This window comes from Heptranchias perlo, chromosome 1 (assembly GCF_035084215.1).
Source record: "Heptranchias perlo isolate sHepPer1 chromosome 1, sHepPer1.hap1, whole genome shotgun sequence".
NCBI lineage: Eukaryota > Metazoa > Chordata > Chondrichthyes > Hexanchiformes > Hexanchidae > Heptranchias > Heptranchias perlo.
In genome coordinates, this window is record NC_090325.1 from 127,653,631 (window position 1) to 127,674,636 (window position 21,006).

The 21,006-nt window shown below is 41.9% G+C and overlaps 1 protein-coding gene across 1 annotated transcript in view; it reads right to left on the bottom strand.

The window, feature by feature from the left end:
* Window positions 1–21,006, bottom strand: part of LOC137326017 (ankyrin-2-like) — a 418,648-nt gene that overhangs the window by 188,053 nt on the left and 209,589 nt on the right. Inside the window, exons 5-6 of the mRNA XM_067990953.1 lie at window positions 17,736–17,834; window positions 1,968–2,153 (exon numbers count right to left, since the gene is read on the bottom strand). Of these exons, the coding sequence (XP_067847054.1) occupies window positions 1,968–2,153; window positions 17,736–17,834 (285 nt within the window). The remainder of the gene's footprint in view (window positions 1–1,967; window positions 2,154–17,735; window positions 17,835–21,006) is intronic.

The following is a 21,006-nucleotide window of genomic DNA, read 5'->3' on the forward strand; positions in this document are numbered from 1 at the left end:
AGCTTCTGCTATACACTGAACAGAAGATGCCATGGTGTAATGCACATATGCAGGACATTTTGTTGCAACAGAGCATCCAAATCTCAATCAGAACCCAATTGGGATGTTTCAGAATGCCTCAGTTATATTCAAATAAAACTGTTGGACTATAACCTGGTGTTGTAAGATTCCTTACATTTGTCCACCCCAGTCCATCATCGGCATCTCCACATCATATTCAGATTAAGTCCAATTAAGCTTGACTAAAGTATTTTATTTGATTCACAGCTCATTCCTGTTGATCCCTTTCTATGTATTTGAGCTATTATTTTGCCAATTTATTTTGCTACATGGAGGGCACCTTTATGCAGTGAACAAACATTAAGTGTACTCACAAAAGAAAGAAGAGGTAATGTATTGTAGATCCCATGGGTACAACTGCCTAGTCTCAAGACATATGAATCCCTAATCACCACACACAAACGTAACACTCTATTTACATGAACAATGGATGGAGCAGTGTGCATGCATTTAGCAGTACAAGTAGCAAAAGGGTCAAAGTTACATCTATTAGGTGACCAGTATGTAAATCACGTACTATTACAGATTAAATGCAAAGAAAGCAAGTTTAGGAGCAGTATGCCGTTTATATAACATGTGCATTTGTACAAACTGTCTGGTACAAACAGATTCCATCATTTGTATAATGTATTTAACATTACATTTTTTATTTTTTTAATATATAGAACACGTTATATAAATATAATACTCAGTAGAAAACTGAAACAAAGAATGTATTCCACTTGCAAGGAAAGACCTTATTAACAGACTTCATCAGGCCTTTCTCACACAGAATCTTCTTTATTCTGATTCACTATTGAGTATCCTCCATTAACTCTAGCAGTGTGCAAGGATGCAGTACAGATACCCTGGGTGGCATGATGCCAAGGTGCCCCCAACAAGAATACACTCTACAGCAGATGGCAGTAATGGTAAGAGTTATGACTATCATGGTGATTAATGATTAGTCATGTTATGAAGCTGCAAACTTTCCTGGAGAAACTTTATTAACCATGTCAACAAATTTTGAACAGTACTTTAATGTGGTTAGCCTATGGATTTTCCAGATGAAAATACCTATACTATAGCAACCATTTAGGAACTGAAAATACATGTACTAGGAGACATTTTAGTGAAAATTAGCTAATATGCAATACTTCATCAAATAATCTGTAATAAATAGAATCACTTGTATCTGTCACATGTACAGTGTTATGATTTGCTTCAGATTTATGCATAATTGCAAACCTCTCTTCAAACATCAATCCAAATGATTCTCTGAGTGTAAATCTCTACTTCACCGGTGCAGTGAAATCGTAAATCCATTCTTCATAAATAAGTTTTCAGTTTTGCTGCACCTATCACAAAGGGGAAATCTTCTCCCTCTTTCATTGTGCTAAGTGTAGCGTGACTAGATAGTCCAACATGTCACTACAATCCTCCACATGTAGTGATCCCAATTTCCTGCTGCACTCTAGGGGATGTGCCAAGCAGAGGCTATGTGTTTCCCTCAGAGAGGGAAGATTTAAGAGTGAATTGCTCCAAGGCCACTCCCTTTAACAAGTTACACAAAAGGATTGGTTGAAACCCTCCAGGAACAGATCACTTGTCCAACTAGTGCATGTGGAGTTGTTGAGTAGCAAACGGAGAAAACAATAACAAAAATGGGTGATATCAATAAAACAAAATAATTTGTTATGTATAGTACAATTCCTGTGTCCATGTGCATCATGTGGGACAAAGAACAAATTCTACATCATCATTTTAAACGAGCCAAAGATATCAGAATGAATGCACAACTATGAAATGAAGAAACAAACAACCTGCTGCAAAAAGGTTAAAGGCACACAATATCATTAAAATGGCTGATGCACATTCATCCTTTCCAGTTTTATAAGCAGTCTATTACAATGCACATATTGCCCTACCTTTGACTGTACGTCGGCATTGTGATCATTCTGTAGCAGCAGTGCTGCAGACTTGGTATCATCTTTCCTGGCAGCGATGTGCAGGGCTGGTAGCCGCACCTTTCCCTTGGTGTCATTCTCCAGTAAGATGGCTACTACTTGGTTATGGCCCTGTTGCAGTGCAACAGCTAGGGGAGTGAACCCATCCTGACAATGCAGAAATAAGAACTTTACTTCAACAGAAAATGGCTTTTTTTTGAAGACAGATTTGATAGACCAGGGCAATAACCCCACCTCTAAAGTAAAACAACAACTTACTTTATGGAGCCCTTTTAACATAGTAAATGTCCCAAAATGCTTCACCAATGGAGAAACATTGAGTGGTGACAATAAAGACAAGAGAACTGACTGAGAGCGAGGTCGAAGAGATAGGTTTTGAGGAGGCTTCTGAAGGCAGGTAGAGAATTAGCAAAGTGAAGCAATTCCAAAGGGTAGGGTGAAGAGAGTTGAAAGCTCTTACATTGATGGAGGAGTTGAGAGAGGGGGAATGCACAAGACATCAGAATCAGAAGACTGGAATGAGACGTGGGGTCGAAGGAGATTCCAAAGGTAGGGTAAGGCGAACTTCTGGAGGGACTTGTAAATGAGGATCAGGATTTTGAAGTCAGTGTATTGAGATGTGGCGAACCTATGGAAGTTGGCATGGACAGGGGTGATGTGTGAGTGAAACTTAATGTGGCACAGGATGTGAAATTTCAGACGAGTTGGGGTTTATGTAGAGTGGACATTTTGGAGGTCAGTGAGGAGGTATTTCAAAAGGCGAGCCTGGAGGTTACGAACGTATGGATAAAGGATTCTGAAGTCCAATGGAAAGGAAAATTGAACGGGTGTATATCGGACGGCCGATCCACTATCACCCATTATGTGCCCCCAATGATGTTGAATTTTACCCCCGGTCTGTTTATATCTACTCTTCATCCCTTCAAAATTTTAAACACTTCTATTAAAACACCTCAGAGTCTCCTCTGTTCTAATGAAAACAGCCTCAATTTTTCAGGTATTTCTTTGTAATTGTATTTCCTCACACCAGCATCCCATTGAATCTGCACTGTACCCTCTCTATTGCCTCAATATCTTTCCTTTAATGTGGAGCCCAAAAGTGCACATATATCTCAAACTGTGGTCTTACTAAGGTTTTACATAGATTCACCATTACATCTCAACTTTTATACTCTATACCTTTTACCATAAAACCCAGTTTATCCATTAGCTTTTTTATGGCCATATTCACTTGAATTGTTGCTTTTATTATCTTGTGAGCCTGAACTCCCAAATCTCTCTGTTCTTTAATATCACACAGCCTTCCCCCATTCAAAGTATAATTAATAATTTTATATATTTTTAACAAAATGTATCACCTCACATTTACTGACATTGAATTCCATCTACCATACGTTTGCCCATTCCACCAACTTACCAATATCTCCTTTTTGAGATTCTTTCCTCATACTCCTTCCTTGTTTTCCTTATCCCTTTTCTAATTGCTTACCTTATTTTCTTATATTCTCTTACTTTTTATCATTTTATTGTACTTATAGGTCCCATATGCCCTCATCCACAATGTTATTTTGTTTGTAAGCTCTTTATTGATCCACGGCATCGTTAAACTTGAAGTAGTCTCTCTTTTTTATTTTGCAACCTCCTTTTTAAAGATATCCCATTGTGGATCTATGTGCTAATTTCTCTTTCCACCTCACCTTAGCTCACTCACTTTTCTTCTTTCTAAAATTGGGTGACCTTGTTTTTGTACTATTTTTCCCCTTTCTATTTGGACCTTATGATGACTACTCCAGAGGTGCTCCCACATATACATCATCTTCCTGATAGCTTAGTGGGTAAATGCATCTAATACACAACCAGGGTTCCTGCTCCTAATTGCTATCAAGTGGCCAGTATGGAAGGTGAAAATAAGGTGATGACAGCATTAAGCTTGGCTGTGATGACCCCAGGATTAAATTGGCTTTTGACACATAATGATTTGGTGTTAAGGTTCACACATGAAAAATAGCCATTTCGGGAAGGTACTAGAGAGCAGCCAGCAACCATGAAACTGTTCCCCAGTGTGAGCCTTTAAAAGAAAAAATAATGGGAAAAAATTAATTTAAAAACTCTTTCTGTCCCAAGGCTCTTTAGGCTTTGACAGGCTGTTTGCAACAAATAATGATCACCTCAGTTGACCATTTCAAAGAACATCAAAAGACAAATAGAGAACACAATGGATCAATGGTCAGCTCATATGTTTAATGTAAGGAATCTTACAACACCAGGTTATAGTCCAACTGTTTTATTTGAAAATCACAAGCTTTCGGAGGCTTTCTCCTTCGTCAGGTGAGACGAAGGAGAAAGCCTCCGAAAGCTTGTGATTTTCAAATAAAACAGTTGGACTATAACCTGGTGTTGTAAGATTCCTTACATTTGTCAACCACAGTCCATCACCGGCATCTCCACATCATATGTTTAATGACACAGGTTATAGTCATAAAACATGGTAGGATTATGCATCCATTGTACTCAAGACAGCAAACTCTTATTATTAATGGCAATACTGGATTGTCATAAAGCAGTAACTAAGCCATGGGTAAATTAGATGAAAATGTAGCCGTGCTACAAAGCACAACAATCACCATCATCATGTTGCTAAACCCAGGAATCACTACCACAGGGTTGAGCCAATACCTTGAAAAAAAATTTATTTTTATAACCGGAAAGTTTTTTTTTAAAAAGTGGGGCATTTACTGGGTTCCTTTGGCCATTTTGGAAAATGTGGTTAAATGTATTGATTCCAGCTATGCAGCACACTGGAACTCCAATTCTCCTACCAAGGAGAGAGCTCTACATATGTGAGATTATGTGCATGAGCACACCTCTGTTGCCAACAGTTAAAACTGAAATGTTTAGAGGGCAGAAATGCATTTGTATTTTCTAAGCATTTAAAGGTTTAAAAAGTGATCATTGAATCCTCTCTGGGCACTTTTTAAACCAGTTTGACACCACACTAGAGTTACACTCCATCTGTCAACCCCAAGTGGTGTGAGATTGCCTCCTCCTTGAGTCCCACAATGCTTCCCTCTGGAGTTAGGTTAGGCCCTGGCTCTGTCTTTACATAGTAACTTTGGCATTGCTACAAAGTGGTAACCACTTCTCAACGATGTTGAAGTGGTAATGTAAAGTAGAAGGTTACATGATGTCATAATGTTCGGAAGTTTGATCCACCACTCTGCTGATTCTCACTTTCAGCCGAGTTACTGTGGGGAAGTGTTGAAAGAGGGAAAGAACACAAGAGGGAGAGTCATCGCCTTAAAAGCTGGTTCAGTGGCATAAATCTAGGAGCCTCTCTGAAGCTGAGCTGAAGGTCAGAGCGACCAAAAGAAAATAAAAATGAGGGGGGAAAAAACGAGAAAAAATTCCTTCACAAAATGTAATTGAATAAAAATGCAACGTGGCAGGGTGCCTAACTACACAACTTTCAACATGGTCATATTTTAACCTAACCAATTTGTTGATGTGTACCCAAATAAGTTTAAGTAAAAGGTACATAGAGTGTTGTTCTACACTGATTGGACACTGAACACCTTCTCAGATAGGCCTCAGTTGAAAAAGAAAAAATGTGAAGGGTACGGGGAAAGTTCAGGGAAATGAAATTAAGTGGATAGTTCTTTCGGAGAGGCAGTGCAATCACAATGGGATGAATGGTCTCCTTCTGTACTGTAAAATTCTACGATTCAATGATTCAGAGTTAAAATAATAATTGCAATGCCATTTTCTGTGGCTCTAGTGGGAAATTCCTTTTCCTAATGGCTAATGGAATTGAAAAATCAATTGAAATCAGGGCCAAAGAAATAAAAGAGTTACCTGTGATGCAAAGTTAGTTTTCATTGCTGGTCTCAATGCATTTTGCCCTTGGGACTGCTACAACTTGGCTGAAGTGATGTGAGTTAATGAACGTATGCCTCATGTAAGTGCGTCAGGCTGAGTTCTGCCCACAATTTGTGAACTCAGCTGCGTGAATGCTTCATTAATTTCTGGATCAGGAGTTTGGCTCTTTCTAAACGCCCTTGAAGATTTCAAATGCAAGTCGAGTGCGCTAAGGGAGCAGCTGACAGCACTGCCATGAGACCAGAATCCAATCAGGGCCTTACCCTGAACATCTCACACCTGCCATATTATTAAAACTCACCGTGCCAGAAACTCACAGGCTTTTCTCAGACTGAGTACCTGGCTGGAATCCACAAAATGTGTGAGAACAGCTTGAAAAGCCACAGTGAATGTGGTAAAGTCAGATAAAAAGAAGATAAAGAAAGAGTGCAACGAGCTCACTGCGACCAATTTTCAAACAAGCCTGTGATTCTGCAAGGGCACTTGTGAGTCCAAGTTCCTCTATCAGTGGCTCTTGCAAAGAAATTTGGACTGCAGCACAGATTATTCTTGAACTTGCTTGCCTTTTCTGGATCCCTGTGTGGAGGAGGAAGTAGCAAAGTTTTCTGTAAGTTTAGAGGCATTTTATCATAAACTAGTCCCATCTCCTGTGTCTCGTGCTGCTAAAAAAAAACACTCCCTGGTGGTTGTGTAAACTTGGTTTGTATTCCGTTGTGTACAGAAGATTGGGAGATGATCTGATCAAGGTGTTTAAAATGTTAAAAGGATATGAAAGGATAGATAACGAGAAATTTCCTCTGGTGGGGGAATCAAGAACAAGGGGACACAATCTTAAAATTAGAGCTAGACCATTCAGGAGCAAAAACAGGAAGCACTTCTTCACACAAAGAGTAGTGGAAATCTGGAACTCTCTCCCCCAAAAGGCTGGGATAATTGAAGCTTTCAAGACTAAGCTAGATAGATTTTTGTTAGGTAAGGATATCAAACGATAATGAGCAAAGGCAGGTAAATGGAGTTGAGGTGTCTGCCATGATCTAATTGAATGGTGTAGTAGGCTCAAGGGGCTGAATGGCCAACTCCTGTTCTTAATGTTCCTATTTATAAAAATAGTTTATGACTATTTTAATATCTTTGTTCATCCCCCTATTGTAGATTATTTGTCTCCATGTTCTTTAGGTGAAATAACTTGTACTGATAAAGTGTCCAATAATAATTTTTCCTCATAGCCATTCACAGTATTACAGAAAACTTCTCACCCTTGATCAAGAGCACTTGATAGTCAGTAAAAATCAGCTCTGCATGACCAAGATGACAGGCATTGTTTTCAATACCAGCAGTGACATCATCAGCAAAATCCATTTTAACAGCCTTTTGTCTTGGAACTGTATATGATTCTAATAGAACCATTAAAGTTAAGTGAAAGTACTTACGAAATCAAAATATATTATTTTTTAATTTATGGTGTATATAGACATCTCAGTATGTAACTGTGGAATACTGTTTTAATCCCATTTGTGAGGAATTCCTTGTGACTTACAGATCTCCATCTGCCATGAGGTAAATTAGCATTCCGCAGTTACCCACTGATAACCCTATTTATAGACTGGTAATTGAGAACACAGGATGCAAAGCCATTGGGGGCTTTTCCCAGCCATATAAATTTTTTACCAAAGAAAATCTCTGATTACAAAAGTACAGGCAAGAAATTATTGGTGATATTAGCAGGTGAATGTTTAAGCTGTTTGTGTAACATTTCTTTGTCTGCTATTTTAAAAGAGGTGCTGACCCCTTAAAGTGTTTGCCTGCTATTATTGTGAGCACTTCTAGCGTTGTATCGGGATTACTTTTCTCATTTTGAGAAAAATGTACTTGAAAATTAAATTGATTAAGAAGCACTGTACACTATTTTCCTGAAAACTGTTTGCAAAATTGTTTTTCATTTGGGAAGATGGAACAGCCAGATGAGCCATCTATTATTTTATCAGGATAACGATCGACAAAAATGTGTGCTTCGATACAATTTATATTACTGCATTGTGTGTTAGAAAATAATAAAGGGGTTTGGTGAAAAAGGCAACTGTGTTACTTGGCAAGCGTTGTGACAAAGATGCAGAAAACTTTTAAATATGAGAGCTCAAATAATTTTATTAATAATAATCACTATTAAAAAGCAAGAGTTAAATGCCACTTGGCTAGCTTGCCTTTTGAAAGACTGCTGAACGTAGTCTTTATCGTTGTTGGTGCAGTTTCTCAGTTTTTAAATATAGAGCAAGTCAGAATGGGAAAGAATGGCCATAGTTAATTTAAGTACAGGGCAGCAAGTACAATAAATGTTTACAATCCAACAGCGTTTCCATTTACCTTTTTTTTCAAAAATCAGTGACCTATTGTCTTCAGGTCATGCAAAAAGGAAGTGGTACACTTACAAGGAGAAGGACTGTAAAGTACTGCTCATCCCCTGAAATGAATTAAAGAAACATTTTGCGGAAAAAGTGCAGGAAGCTGCTCTTTACTGAAAAGTACAGACATTTGACAAGTTCAAGCGTTACCTCACTATAAGCTATCCTTAATATTATCAAAGTAAATTCACTGCAAGTTCATTACAAATAGTAGCTCACTATAAGCTATTTTTAAGTGTTACAGCAAAAATTTGATCTGGAACGACCAGCTTCCATATTCCTCTAACTGATCCCCAGAATTTTAAATGTAAGAAAAGAACGAATGCTCTCAAGGGGACATGGTAGCCCCTGTAAAGTTATCAGAAAAGCTTCTGGTTTCTGTTGACAAATATGTAATTCAATGACATCATCCATGTTGCAAAAATAAACAGCTCTCCTGAGCTATTTCTCTCCCCAAATGATGCCAAATCCCTTTAGTCTGCGCTACTCACAGGACATGGAATTTAAGAAAAAGTCACTAAAGTGAGAGTTGGGTGGGAGGGGTCACTTCTCACCTTCACCTTTTCATTACAACTTCAACTTAAACTGGGAGTTTTATATGTACATAACATTCTTTCAAATGTTCAGAATCTGTACGTTCTTACACTTCTTAAGAAACAATGCCCCTGAAATTCTATGGCTGCTTACATCTTTCTCTGTTCATTCAGCTGGTCTCCCACCAAAGTTACGGTGGGAAACTTGGAGGACCCCCACAGAAATTCAGGCCAGTATCCGTTAAGGTCTAAGTCTTTAAGTTTTACTTACTGCAATTGCTCTAATGTGAAAATGTTAAAAACAAACACCAATCATGCATTAATCAACAAACTAACTACAGAGAAACATAAGGCCTCTTTTGTGCACAAAACAAATTTCCCATCTTACATCGCCCAAAATTCATAGGTTGACTGAATCCGTTAATGCAGAGACTATTTACCATTTATCTAACTGATTAAAAGGAAGCCTGCAGCACGTTTTGCTATGTTCTGTACTTTATTAAAATTCTAAATGATATTGGTTCACCATAACCTAGGGGTAAGCACAGATGGTGCCTATAAGTCTCGGTCCCATGGGTGTCTATCGTAGAATCAGAATTTTACAGCACAGAAGGAGGCCACTTAGTCAATCGCACCTGCAATGACTCTCTGAAGCAGCCATTCACTTAGTTCCATTTCCCTGCACTTTCCCCATATCCTTTTAAATGTTTTTTTTCTCAAAAATGTATACACTTTCCTTTTTAAAAGCATTGTGGATTTTGCATCCACCACAGTTTCAGATGGGGCATTCCATGTCCTATCAGCCCCTTGTGCAAAAAAAGTCTCCAAATCTCTCCATTTGTTCTTTTGGTGATGATCTTAAATTTATGCCCTCTAGTTACCAACTCACTGACCAGTGCAAATATTTTTTCTCATTTTACCTTATCAGAGACTATTGTACTTTTGGACCTCTGTATCAGGTCTCCTCTTAACCTTCTATGATCTAGTGAAATGAGCCCTACTTTCTCTTGTCCCTCCTCAGAACTTAAGCTTCTCATTCCTCGTATCATTTTAGTAAATCTCTTCTCTACCCCTCCCCCCCAGAGCTTTGACATCATTCCTAAAGTTTGGCAGACAAAAGTAGACATAGTTAAGTAGATATTCCTAGGTATGTGCCCAGGTGCAGGGGATCACCTGAGTGTCACAAGTAATAGGAAATCAGGTGGTTCGGAGTGCACACCTGTAAAGGAACTATTTTCTTCCATTTAAGGTGCTGTTCCAAAATTTCTGGCCTCTCATGGGGTGGATGCCCAGAACACCATAAATGGCACAGGCACAGGCCCCCTTTAAGTAAATCTCCCTGTTCCTAGGCTTTGGGACAAGGTCAATGCTGAGGCAGACTGGAAGGTTGAAGTCCCGCCTTGCCCCACTTCCAGCAGCAGAGCGGGGCCCCAGGGATTTCCTGGTCATACTGACCTAGAAAGCAATTCTGATTTTATCGGGGAGCCGGGAAGGGGGCAGGGGGTGGAACTCCTGACAGGAAACCTGAAAGTACAGATTTTCCTGGTGTCTTTGCGATTTTGATGTAAAGATGCATTTTCACTATCCCCTACATCATCATCTTTACATTTTAGTACTGTAATGAATCTTTGATTAATATTTCCATCCTCCTTTTTTCCTATTCTATCCCTCCTGAATATTTTGCACCAAGAATGTTTAGCTCCCTGTCTTGTCCATACCTAAGCCTATTAATGCTATCATTCCTTTCCACAGCAATTTCTGCCTCAATCTGACAAATTATATTTGAATATACCATGTGTTTGAACACACACACAACTCAAACCTGCCTGTCTGTTTGGCATTCCTTTCAATCGCAGTCACTTCTGATCTGTTCTTTATTACTTTCTTGTTCTTTTTGTATATTTCCTACACGCCTTGCCCCTTTTGCTTTCCACTTCCTCATCTGGTTTCTTTTCCCCTCCACTCTGCCATATTAGTTTTAACTTTTGACAGCCCTAGTTACTCCCCAGGTGAGGATATTGGTCCCTGTTCATCCATCTTCTACAGGCCACTTCTTCCCCTTAATTGCTCCCAATCCTGCCCTTCATATCCTTGAGGTCCTGCTCTTTAATCTATCTCCTAATTGCTGAAACATCCTTTCCAAGACTTCAATTCTATTCCTTTCTCTGCCATTGGTTCCAATATGAATCATGACTTCTAGCTATTCCCCTTTTCTCTCCAAAATCTTTTGCAACTGCTCTATTATATCCCTTACCCTCGCACCTGGGAGGCAACACACCATCTGGGATTCTCACCTGTGGATCCAAAAGTGCCTGTCTATTCCCCTGACTGTGAAATCCCCTATTATTACTTACTTGAATTAAACAAGAGCTCTTCGATGTATCCTCGAGCATTTCTAACCTCTTCACTTCAGCAAAGATCTCACAATGTTTCCTTTCTCAAACCTACTGCCATCATGCACGTCTTTGTTCACCTCCTTCCTGTGCTCACAAGAGGTTGGGGGGAGGGGTCAGACCCTGATCCCTCCTCCATCTGCGCATTGGTCAGAAGAGCAGCTAGTCAAACCTGTTACTGTATCACTTCAGCTACCATTTGAATTTTTTATCACTGTTGTGAACTAATAATGTAAGTTGCTCTTAGTCAAGCTGCTGAATAGGCAGTGGCATATTGTAAAGGGATGCTCGGTTTTGAATGGAAACCCTTCATTTTCTGTCAATCATGCAGAAGTATTGGTGATGGCCAAGAAGAACGTTTCTCCCTCAGAAAACCCCACTGTTATGGTTAAGAAAACCTTAATGGCAATTATGAAGGCTCAAGGGTTATATTTTGTTTTCAATATGTTATTTGGGCAATGCATGGTGTGCCATGGAATAGTGGAAAGCTGGTTTGTATTTGTGATGCTTCACATGTTAAGTTCCTGATCACCGCCATGTCACTCTGGGCAAGTATGAAGCAGAGGTGATCATTCTTGTGCAACTCCTAGCAGCTGGGATCAATGTGGCATTATTGACAGAGAAGATTGCAGAAATACTTAGATTTAGATAGCACCTCTCTTATTTTCAGAATATCCCATATCACTTCACAGTCAATGAAGTGCTTTTGAAATGTAGTCACTGTTGTTATGTAGGCAACACAGCAGCTGATTTGCACAGTGCAAAGTCCCACAAAAAGCAATTAGATAAATGACCATTTAATCTGTTTTGGTGATGTTGCTTGAGGGATAAACATTGGCTTAGACACAGGGGAGCACTCTCCTGCTCTTTGAATAATGCCATGGGATCTTTTACACCCACCTGAACAGGCAGACAGGCCTCAGTTTAATGTCTCATCTGAAAGATGGCTCCTCCTTCAGTACTGCATTGAAGTGTCAGCCTAGATTATGTGCTCAACTCCTGCAGCGGGGCTTGAACCTTTGATCTCCTGACCGAGAGATGCCTAAGATTATGCTGCCCACGTCATATTTGCATGGAGGATGCATTGCAGTTTTCTCTTTGGCAGTTCTGGTGAAGAACATCTTTATCTCTCACTCCATCCCAGAGCAATATTCAATTAGTAACAATGTACCCTAGACAGAGGAACTCTCTCCCTAAACCCTTCCATCTTGCTACATGATTTAACAAAAATGAAACGAAATAACTGATTAGGTTCAGTAGTCCATGAAAAATTGCCTCAAGTCATATTCGGGACAGCACTGTCACTTTGTCATATAAATGACCAATATTCCATGCTGAAATGATTTAGTTCATTTAACAAGACTCATTGGAGGCTAAATTGGGCTGCGTAGTGCCCATTCTGTAGGCGCTATGCTGACACCTAAGCCCCGAAAATGGCGTCCGGGATGCACTTCCGGCGTGACATGCGCAGCACGCCATATTGGTAAAGGTGGTTGCACACACCTAATGAACACCGGAACCATGTAGAATAGGGAGATTATGACATAAATCAGTGTGCAACGCTGATTTGAAGCAGCCGGTGGCATTTTTGAACTCCCTGCTCCTGCCAACGCACTGTCCTAACCTCACATAGCTGAACAGGTGTTAAAGGGCATGAAGGGCCCCCCAACAGCACTATTTAAAGGGGGCATGCAGGAGTTATAGGTTAGTTGCTGGATTATTTATTCTGGCTGCTGGTACAATTGTGGGTGTTTGTGGAAGGTTCCTATACTTGGAGAAAGTTGCTATATTGTATGGAGAGTGGTCTGGCTGGACTTGCAGTACTGTTAGTGGCATTTAAAATAGTGTGCTGAACAAAGTTGCTTCCAGACTTGGGGGGCCTGCTAGGGCTTCCTCTGGGAATTGAACATGACTGGGAGCACGCAGAGAGGCCACGCAGAGCAGAACAAACTGCTAGAAGGCGGGGGGGGGGGGGGGGAGGAGGGGGGAGGAGGAGGAGGAGGAGGAGGAGGAAGAAGAAGAGATGGAGGAGGAGGAGGAGGAGGAGGCAGGGCTCTGCATGATCAGATGATTAATGAGTGATACCATTCACCAACAGTCCTACACTCCTTACCTTTCCTCTCCCACATGACCATCAAATCATCCTCCTTATGATTACACATTGCTTCTTCCCTCAACTCATCACAGAAATGAAAACCAACACCAAATGCAAATTCAAAATCACATTTACAGATTTACACATCAAATGATTCAAACAAACGTTTTTTAAAATTCTTTCATGGGATGTGGGCGTCACTGGTGAGGCCGGCATTTATTGCCCATCCCTAATTGCCCTTGAGAAGGTGGTGGTGAGCCGCCTTCTTGAACCGCTGCAGTCCGTGTGGTGAAGGTTCTCCCACAGTACTGTTAGGAAGGGAGTTTCAGGATTTTGACCAAGCGACGATGAAGGAACAGCGATATATTTTCAAGTCGGGATGGTGTGTGACTTGAAGGGGAACGTGCAGGTGGTGTTGTTCCCATGAACCTGCTGCTCTTGTGCTTCTTGGTGGTAGAGGTCATGGGTTTGGGAGGTGCTGTTGAAGAAGCCTTGGCGAGTTGCTGCAGTGCATTTGTGGATGGTAGACACTGCAGCCACTGTGTGCCAGTGGTGAAGGGAGTGAATGTTTAGGGTGGTGGATGGGGTGCCAATCAAGTGGGATGCTTTGTCCTGGATGGTGTCGAGCTTCTTGAGTGTTGTTGGAGCTGCACTCATCCAAGCAAGTGGAGAGTATTCCATCACACTCCTGACTTGTGCCTTGTAGATGGTGGAAAGGCTTTGGGGAGTCAGGAGGTGAGTCACTCGCCGCAGAATACCCAGCCTCTGACCTGCTCTTTTAGCTACAGTATTTATATGGCTGGTCCAGTTAAGTTTCTGGTCAATGGTGACCCTCAGGATGTTGATGGTGGGGGACACGGCGATGGTAATACCGTTGAATGTCAAGGGGAGGTGGTTAGACTCTCTCTTGTTGGAGATGGTCTTGTCTGGCACTTGTCTGGCGCGAATGTTACTTGCCACTTATGAGCCCAAGCCTGGATGTTGTCCAGGTCTTGCTGCATGCGGGCTCGGACTGCTTCATTATCTGAGGGGTTGCGAATGGAATTGAACAATGTGCAATCATCTGCGAACATCCCCATTTCTGACCTTATGATGGAGGGAAGGTCATGGCTGAAGATGGTTGGGCCTAGGACACTGCCCTGAGGAACTCCTGCAGCAATGTCCTGGGGCTGAGATGATTGGCCTCCAACAACCACTCCCATCTTCCTTTGTGCTAGGTATGACTCCAGCCACTGGAGAGTTTTCCCCCGATTCCCATTGACTTCAATTTTACTAGGGCTCCTTGGTGCCACACTTGGTCAAATGCTGCCTTGATGTCAAGGGCAGTCACTCTCACCTCACCTCTGGAATTCAGCTCTTTTGTCCATGTTTGGACCAAGGCTGTAATGAGGTCTGGAGCTGAGTGGTCCTGGCGGAACCCAAACTGAGCATCAGTGAGCAGGTTATCGGTGAGTAAGTGCCGCTTGATAGCACTGTCGACGACAACTTCCATCACAAGTGTGAATAGTGTGAATGGTATCAAACTGATACTATTCACCCTTGTGCATTCCCTTAGTACTTGTCATTCGTGTGCCTTTACCTTTCCTAGTGTTCCTGCGAGGTGCAACCCCAGTGGCTGGAGCATGGGTGGTGGAAGGCTGCTGACCTTCAACTGAGGAGCGTGCAGATGGCCTTGGAGGACGACCTCGAGCAGCTCTGGTCCAGGAATGCCCAGCTTCAGACTGCACCATCTCAGCCTGGGCTGCAGCAGTCTGGCCTGGCTGGCCGACAGACAACAGCAAGAGCACTGGCGGAGTGGCAGGGGTGGGAGCAGGAATGATGCCATCCTGAGGGAGGACAGCAGGTTCGACTTCCGTGGCCCCACTGCCACTCTCCCGGGGTGGTGCCTCAGCAATCCCGGTGATCTGCTGGAGAACAGATTGCTAGACTGCTGTGACTCCCTGGAAGCCCCGTTCCACAGTGGAACCCAGAGCCATGATAGCAGCAGTCTGAGCTGTAAATGCAGCAGTCAGACCTTGGATGACAGATGTTTGTGCTCCAATGGAAGCTGTGACATCAGTCACCAGACACTGCATCATGGTGGGTTCCACAGGTGTGCTGATGGAGGTGACCATCCGTTCCATGAGGGAAAGAATGGATTCCAAGCTCTGTGCAAAATCCTGTGCCAAGTTGTCGCTGGACTCCTCCATGCCCCTTCTCATTGTGTGCAAGTTTTCTGGCAGGCTTTCCAGTGCCCCAAGCATTTGCTGGTGTACCCCCATCAGCCGTCTTTTATAGCCTGGCCCATCGAAGTCATTATCTGACTTCTCTGCAGCAGAACTAGTGTGCAATCTTGCCCTCCAGCGAGCTGACACCTGCCTATCCATTCCCCCCACCCTGGCTCCTGTGCACTTGTGTCCGGTGACTCACCACGTGCAGATCCCTCCTCTACCCTAGCCTCTAAACTTTGCGCAGTGTCAGCCTCTGAGCAGGTGGCTGCAAGTGTAAGATACAGTGACGGTGTGTCTTCATCATTACTGTCGTCTGCCTCTGTCTCCTCTGACTGTGCAGGTTCCAGTTCTTGGGCATCTGAAATGACAAAGGGAAACGGGATGAGTTGTGGTGAGGGGAGAGGAGAAAGTAAGATGTGTGTGCTTACACCATCGGCAGCACGTGAGTCAGAAAAGATTGTGAGATGAGGGAAAAGTGGGAAGCGAGAAGGAGGATTGGGTACGCAAAGTCCACCATCATCGATACCTCCAGCGCTGCCAGTGGCCACGGCCTCAGCCGTGGCCCTTCCAATGATGGCCCGCACCGTCTCCTCCATGGCGGTGAATACGTATACGCATGCCTGTCCTCCGTCCGTTCTTTCCTGCTGCCTGCTGTTGTGCCTTCTCCTGCAAGAAAGAGGGAAGTGTGTCAGTGGGTGTCGTGCAAGATGTTTGGGTGATGTGGCTGTCATGTTCGAATAGCTGCCAATGTGTGTGACCCATGAGTTGTGGGTGTGCGGCTTGCCAGAGTAGTAATGTGTGAGAGTGAGATACATGTGATTTGAAGAGTTGAGCAGTGATAGAAAGAGTTAGTTGGTAGGTGGGGGATGGGGAGTGTAGTGTGTTGAGCAATGGGTAAGGCTAGTGGTGCAGTTGGTACGAAATGCCACTTGACAGCTGAACTCACTCACCTTGACCACTCGTGTCAAATCATTGAACTTCTTCCTGCACTTCATCCACGTGTGTGGTACAACGCTCCTGGCATTGACCTTGTCCGCCACAGCCTCCCGTTGCCTCTTCAGCATGTGTCTGGAGGACCTCCTGCCCCCCTGCGGATATAGGATACTCCTGCCCCCCTGCGGATATAGGATACTCCTCCGTCTGTCCACCTCTTCCACCAAGGGCTCTGGTGCATCATCCGAGAACCTTGGTGCACGTTCTCTCACAGACGCAGCCATTCATCAGTATATTCCACCAAAGGTTCACTTCCCAAAGCACTTCCAGCAGCCACAGTGTACCTCCCATTTAAGAGGTGCAGGCTGCCTTTAAGTGGTGCTAGCCACTCCTGGTATTAGGGCCCCCAGCTGGTGCGTGCAGCTATCATTGAAATCATCAGGCAGCACAAATGTTATGTGCTGCCTGCATCACAACGAACGAGTGAGGGTTAATCGCGCATCGTGACCCCTGCACCCGATTTTGGTGGTTACTCAATTTAACCCCCATTACATTTCATAGACCAAGGGCTTACATTTAGGTGCTGGTTTATGCACGATAATTGAACTCCTTCCTTAACAGGTGAAACTTTAAAAATAGCATATAACTAAATGAAATGAAAATCAAAAACTGTTCCTATTTTTGTCCCTTTCTTTTGCTTCTAGTTATCTTTTACTACCAAAAAAAAGACAGACTTGCATTTATCATGACTCTCAGAAACATCTCAAAGTGCTTCACGTACAAGCCCTACTTAAGAGTGCAGTAAGAATTGTTATGTCGGCAAAATAGTCACTAATGAAAGAATGCAAAAAGACCTTAATCACTGTAATGTTTCTTAAAGTCTCATCTACTTCTTAATCAACAGTAAATCTGTCACTTCTATCTTAATTTGATATATGGGCATTTGGTAGATGAGGAGAAAAAGACCAAACTCCTCAATTTAACTTCAAGTTAACAAAAGATTATTTAGATGAACTTGGAAAATAGATTCTGCTCTTTCTCTATAGACTGAATTAATTGTGACATATGCAAATTTAAATGGATTCTTCTATCCAGTCTGCATTAACATGCAAATTAATAAGTTTTGAGATTTGGTGATTTGTCACTGATAAAAACCATGAATGATTGGGGGAAATGCTACCAACATTAGTTAATATATTTCAATGTTAATTTTAGCAAGAGTCTAAAGAAAGGGTGGCTTGTTATTATACAAGTGCTAATTGAATGAATTGTCAATGTAGAGTCACATACCTCGGTGGCTGTGCTCTGGTTAGCCCCACTCTCCAGCAGGAACCTCACAACTTCAATGTGATTTTCCTGGGCAGCCATATAGAGCGGAGTGAATCCATTCTAAAAAGAATCAAAAAAAAGAAGTTGCGTAAGTCAGCACATTTAGAATTAATCAACAGCCCCATAAGAGATGAACAACTTATGCCTAAACTCATGCCTAAATATCCCTGTTTCATCACTGATTGATGCAGACCATGGCAGAACAGCTCATCAATCTGTGAGTTGCTCTTCCGCTCAGTTAACATGAACAATTTTCAGAGATATACATCATTTCTTTTGTGAAGTATTTATTTTGTCTCCTCCCCTTTGGTTGATCTTTGCACGCTAGTCTAGATTTTTCAATCAGCGTTATTTTAATGCCGGTGTTATTTTAAAGTTGGCGTTAACCTGATCTGAAAATCTAGGCTACGATTTCCGACTGAGCAGGCCACAGTCGATCAATTTCCCAATCATCTGCCAATGCTGTAGGTTGAACGTGGCAGTATTTCAGAATGACTCCATCTGATCTCTCCTCCCACCTGTAGGAAAGTGCCTGGGATCTCCCATGGAGATGGAATTGAGGCTGAGTGGTTTTCAACTATTCCTATATAGGGAGCCCCAACAAATACTGACATACTCTGAGGACCCATGCCCTCACTTTCAGCTAGCTATCCAAAGAAAAACAGTGCTACTATTACAAAACTACAGAAGTAACTTGCTAGTAAGTTAACGAATACAGAAAGAATTACAGAATCATTGAGACACTGGGGCAAATGTTCCGGTATGGGATCACTTGGGTGCAGCAAATGGAGGAAAATTGGACAGAGAGGAATGTAAGTCCCAGGCACAGGAACAGGAAAATGTCCCCCACACTTCTTCTAGCGCATAGTGTGCCCAGCACAAGGCGGACAGAAATCATGACCTCACGTGGATGCCCTTGTGAAACCCAATTTGAAAACTGATGACCTGTGAGGACAAAATGTTGGCAGTCAACACTCTTCAATACCATATTATTCCTTATATACTCTTTCTAAAGTCTACTGTGGTTAACTTATTCTGCAGCTGGTTGGATGGTTTTCCCTCCTGGAAATCAGACACTTGTGAGTTGTATTGCTTAAAGAAAAAAAAATTACAATCAATGGAAACAGTGCCTCTCATAACATATCACAAAATTTAACTTCGTTCGTGGAACCCTCACATCTTATCTGAGGAACTGATCTATTTAAGATGTGATGATCTCCCAGTATGTAGACTATTAAAATACATCACCGTTTGGCGTTTAGTTACTCAGGGTGATTGCTGTTGTCTAACAAGACTGGATTTTGTGCACATCAATTTATGATATCTGTAATCATATACAATGCATCAGACAAATCTGCAAATCCCTGAGGCTCTCTGTATTGGTTATCTGGGCCTCGAAAACAGTCACAAACGAGAAATACACATTCTAAATTTGAAATTAATTATGGAACATATGTCACATAGTTTGTTAAAGTTATACAGCAAAGAGTAATTCTTTTGGAGGGAAGGCAATAACCAGTAACCACACAAAGCGAAACAGCATTTTGTTTTACTGAGATTGTGCTCCACTCAGTAGTGAGTGAAAACTACAAATGTTGCCACAATGATGATTGATGATGAGAACACCTGCAGCTATCCTGGTGAGAGTACTCGGTGAACACAAACATAGTCACACCAGCTGGGCTGGCTTCAAAACACATGTTTGTTTTTTCTTTCCTTTATTGAAGGGCAAATTTTGTGAGATTTCGCTGTCTGGCTTGATTGATAGAGGCAGAATCTCATGGGAGTTTCTGCATCTTCTAGTGTAATTAAGTCAGGCATTATTACATTACTAATCATAAAATTGACGTTAAAATTAATAGCACATCAGCATTAGCATTAATATTAAATTATCCCAGCAGTATGTAGTAATAACCAAGAGATTTTTGTGTGTGCATGCTCATTCACTCTGGGCTGAGGGTTTAACCAGGTTCAAAACCTGTGACCAAAATTTGCCTATTTTGCGTTCATTTGCAAATACTCAGATTTTGCCCAATTGGAATCATTTCAGGTTTGCGTTGACTTACTTTAAAATTTTCCAGTGTGAATGGACACACAGAACTGTTCTAACAAAAGGTCATCGATCTGAAACGTTAACTCTGTTTCTCTCTCCACAGATGCTGCCTGACCTTCTGAGGGTTTCCAGCATTTTTTGTTTTTATTTCAGATTTCCAGCACCTGCAGTATTTTGTTTCTTATCATCTGCCAATCCAGCGAAGCAGCATCCATTCAGTCTGAAGTGGGGGGAGGCATCTCTGAATCGGATCCCTGGAAGTATTGGTGTAAATGCCAATGTCCCTTATGGAACAGTGTGGGGAATGTCGTCATACTGTCTATTGGCATATGAAGAATAACGCTCTAGCCGTGGGATTGAAATCATGTTTTTTAAACTTTGACTTCTGACGTGCTAATAAATGGGCCAGAATTTGCTGTCAAAATAACGGAGAGGCTAATAGCGCTCTTGGTTATTTATGCGTAAAAGGTACAGCAACTTCAGGCAAGGAGCTGATGTGTCGTTAATTGCAAATATCCAAAGGTTGCTGTCCGAGTTGCGCTGCTCCGTCGTTAGCTTCGCGAAAGCGGCATTTCGCTGTCTGCCTCACTATTGACATGCATTGAATGGCATGAAGCTGCTGTATTTGCACGATAGATACAAACTAAACTCGTCACAGGTATTTAGGGCTAGTAATTAGTAGCATAAGTACACTGTTAATGACATGATAATTGTTAATTACTGCCGATCAACTACTCTGGCACTGAAAATTAACTAGTGTGGAGTCTCATTCCTTCAGATTTTGAATTTTTCGGGGAGATTTTAAAAATGTCAAACGTTCATTTTTAAAAAATTCTTACTTTTTCTTTCCCTCTCTTTATTTCTCTTTCTGTACCTGATTTGACATTGAATTCACCCCCTTTAATTCACCCTCTGACTCGCTCCTACCACTGTTTATTTCCCAATCCTTAAATCTCATTGGTTAAGGAGACACCCTGTTGGTTGCCCTGTTCATTCAGGTCCCAGATGCCCTGTTTCCCTTGCTCGCAGTTTCAACAATTTTTTGGGCCACAATATTTTGAGCTGAAGGGTGCAGAGGCAAGTCTAACTAATGGCAGATGCCGTTAGATGCCCCGCTACAGCAAAATCTGGCCCAATAAATTTTAATATTTCCAAAGCTCAATCCAGTAGAAAGATGAA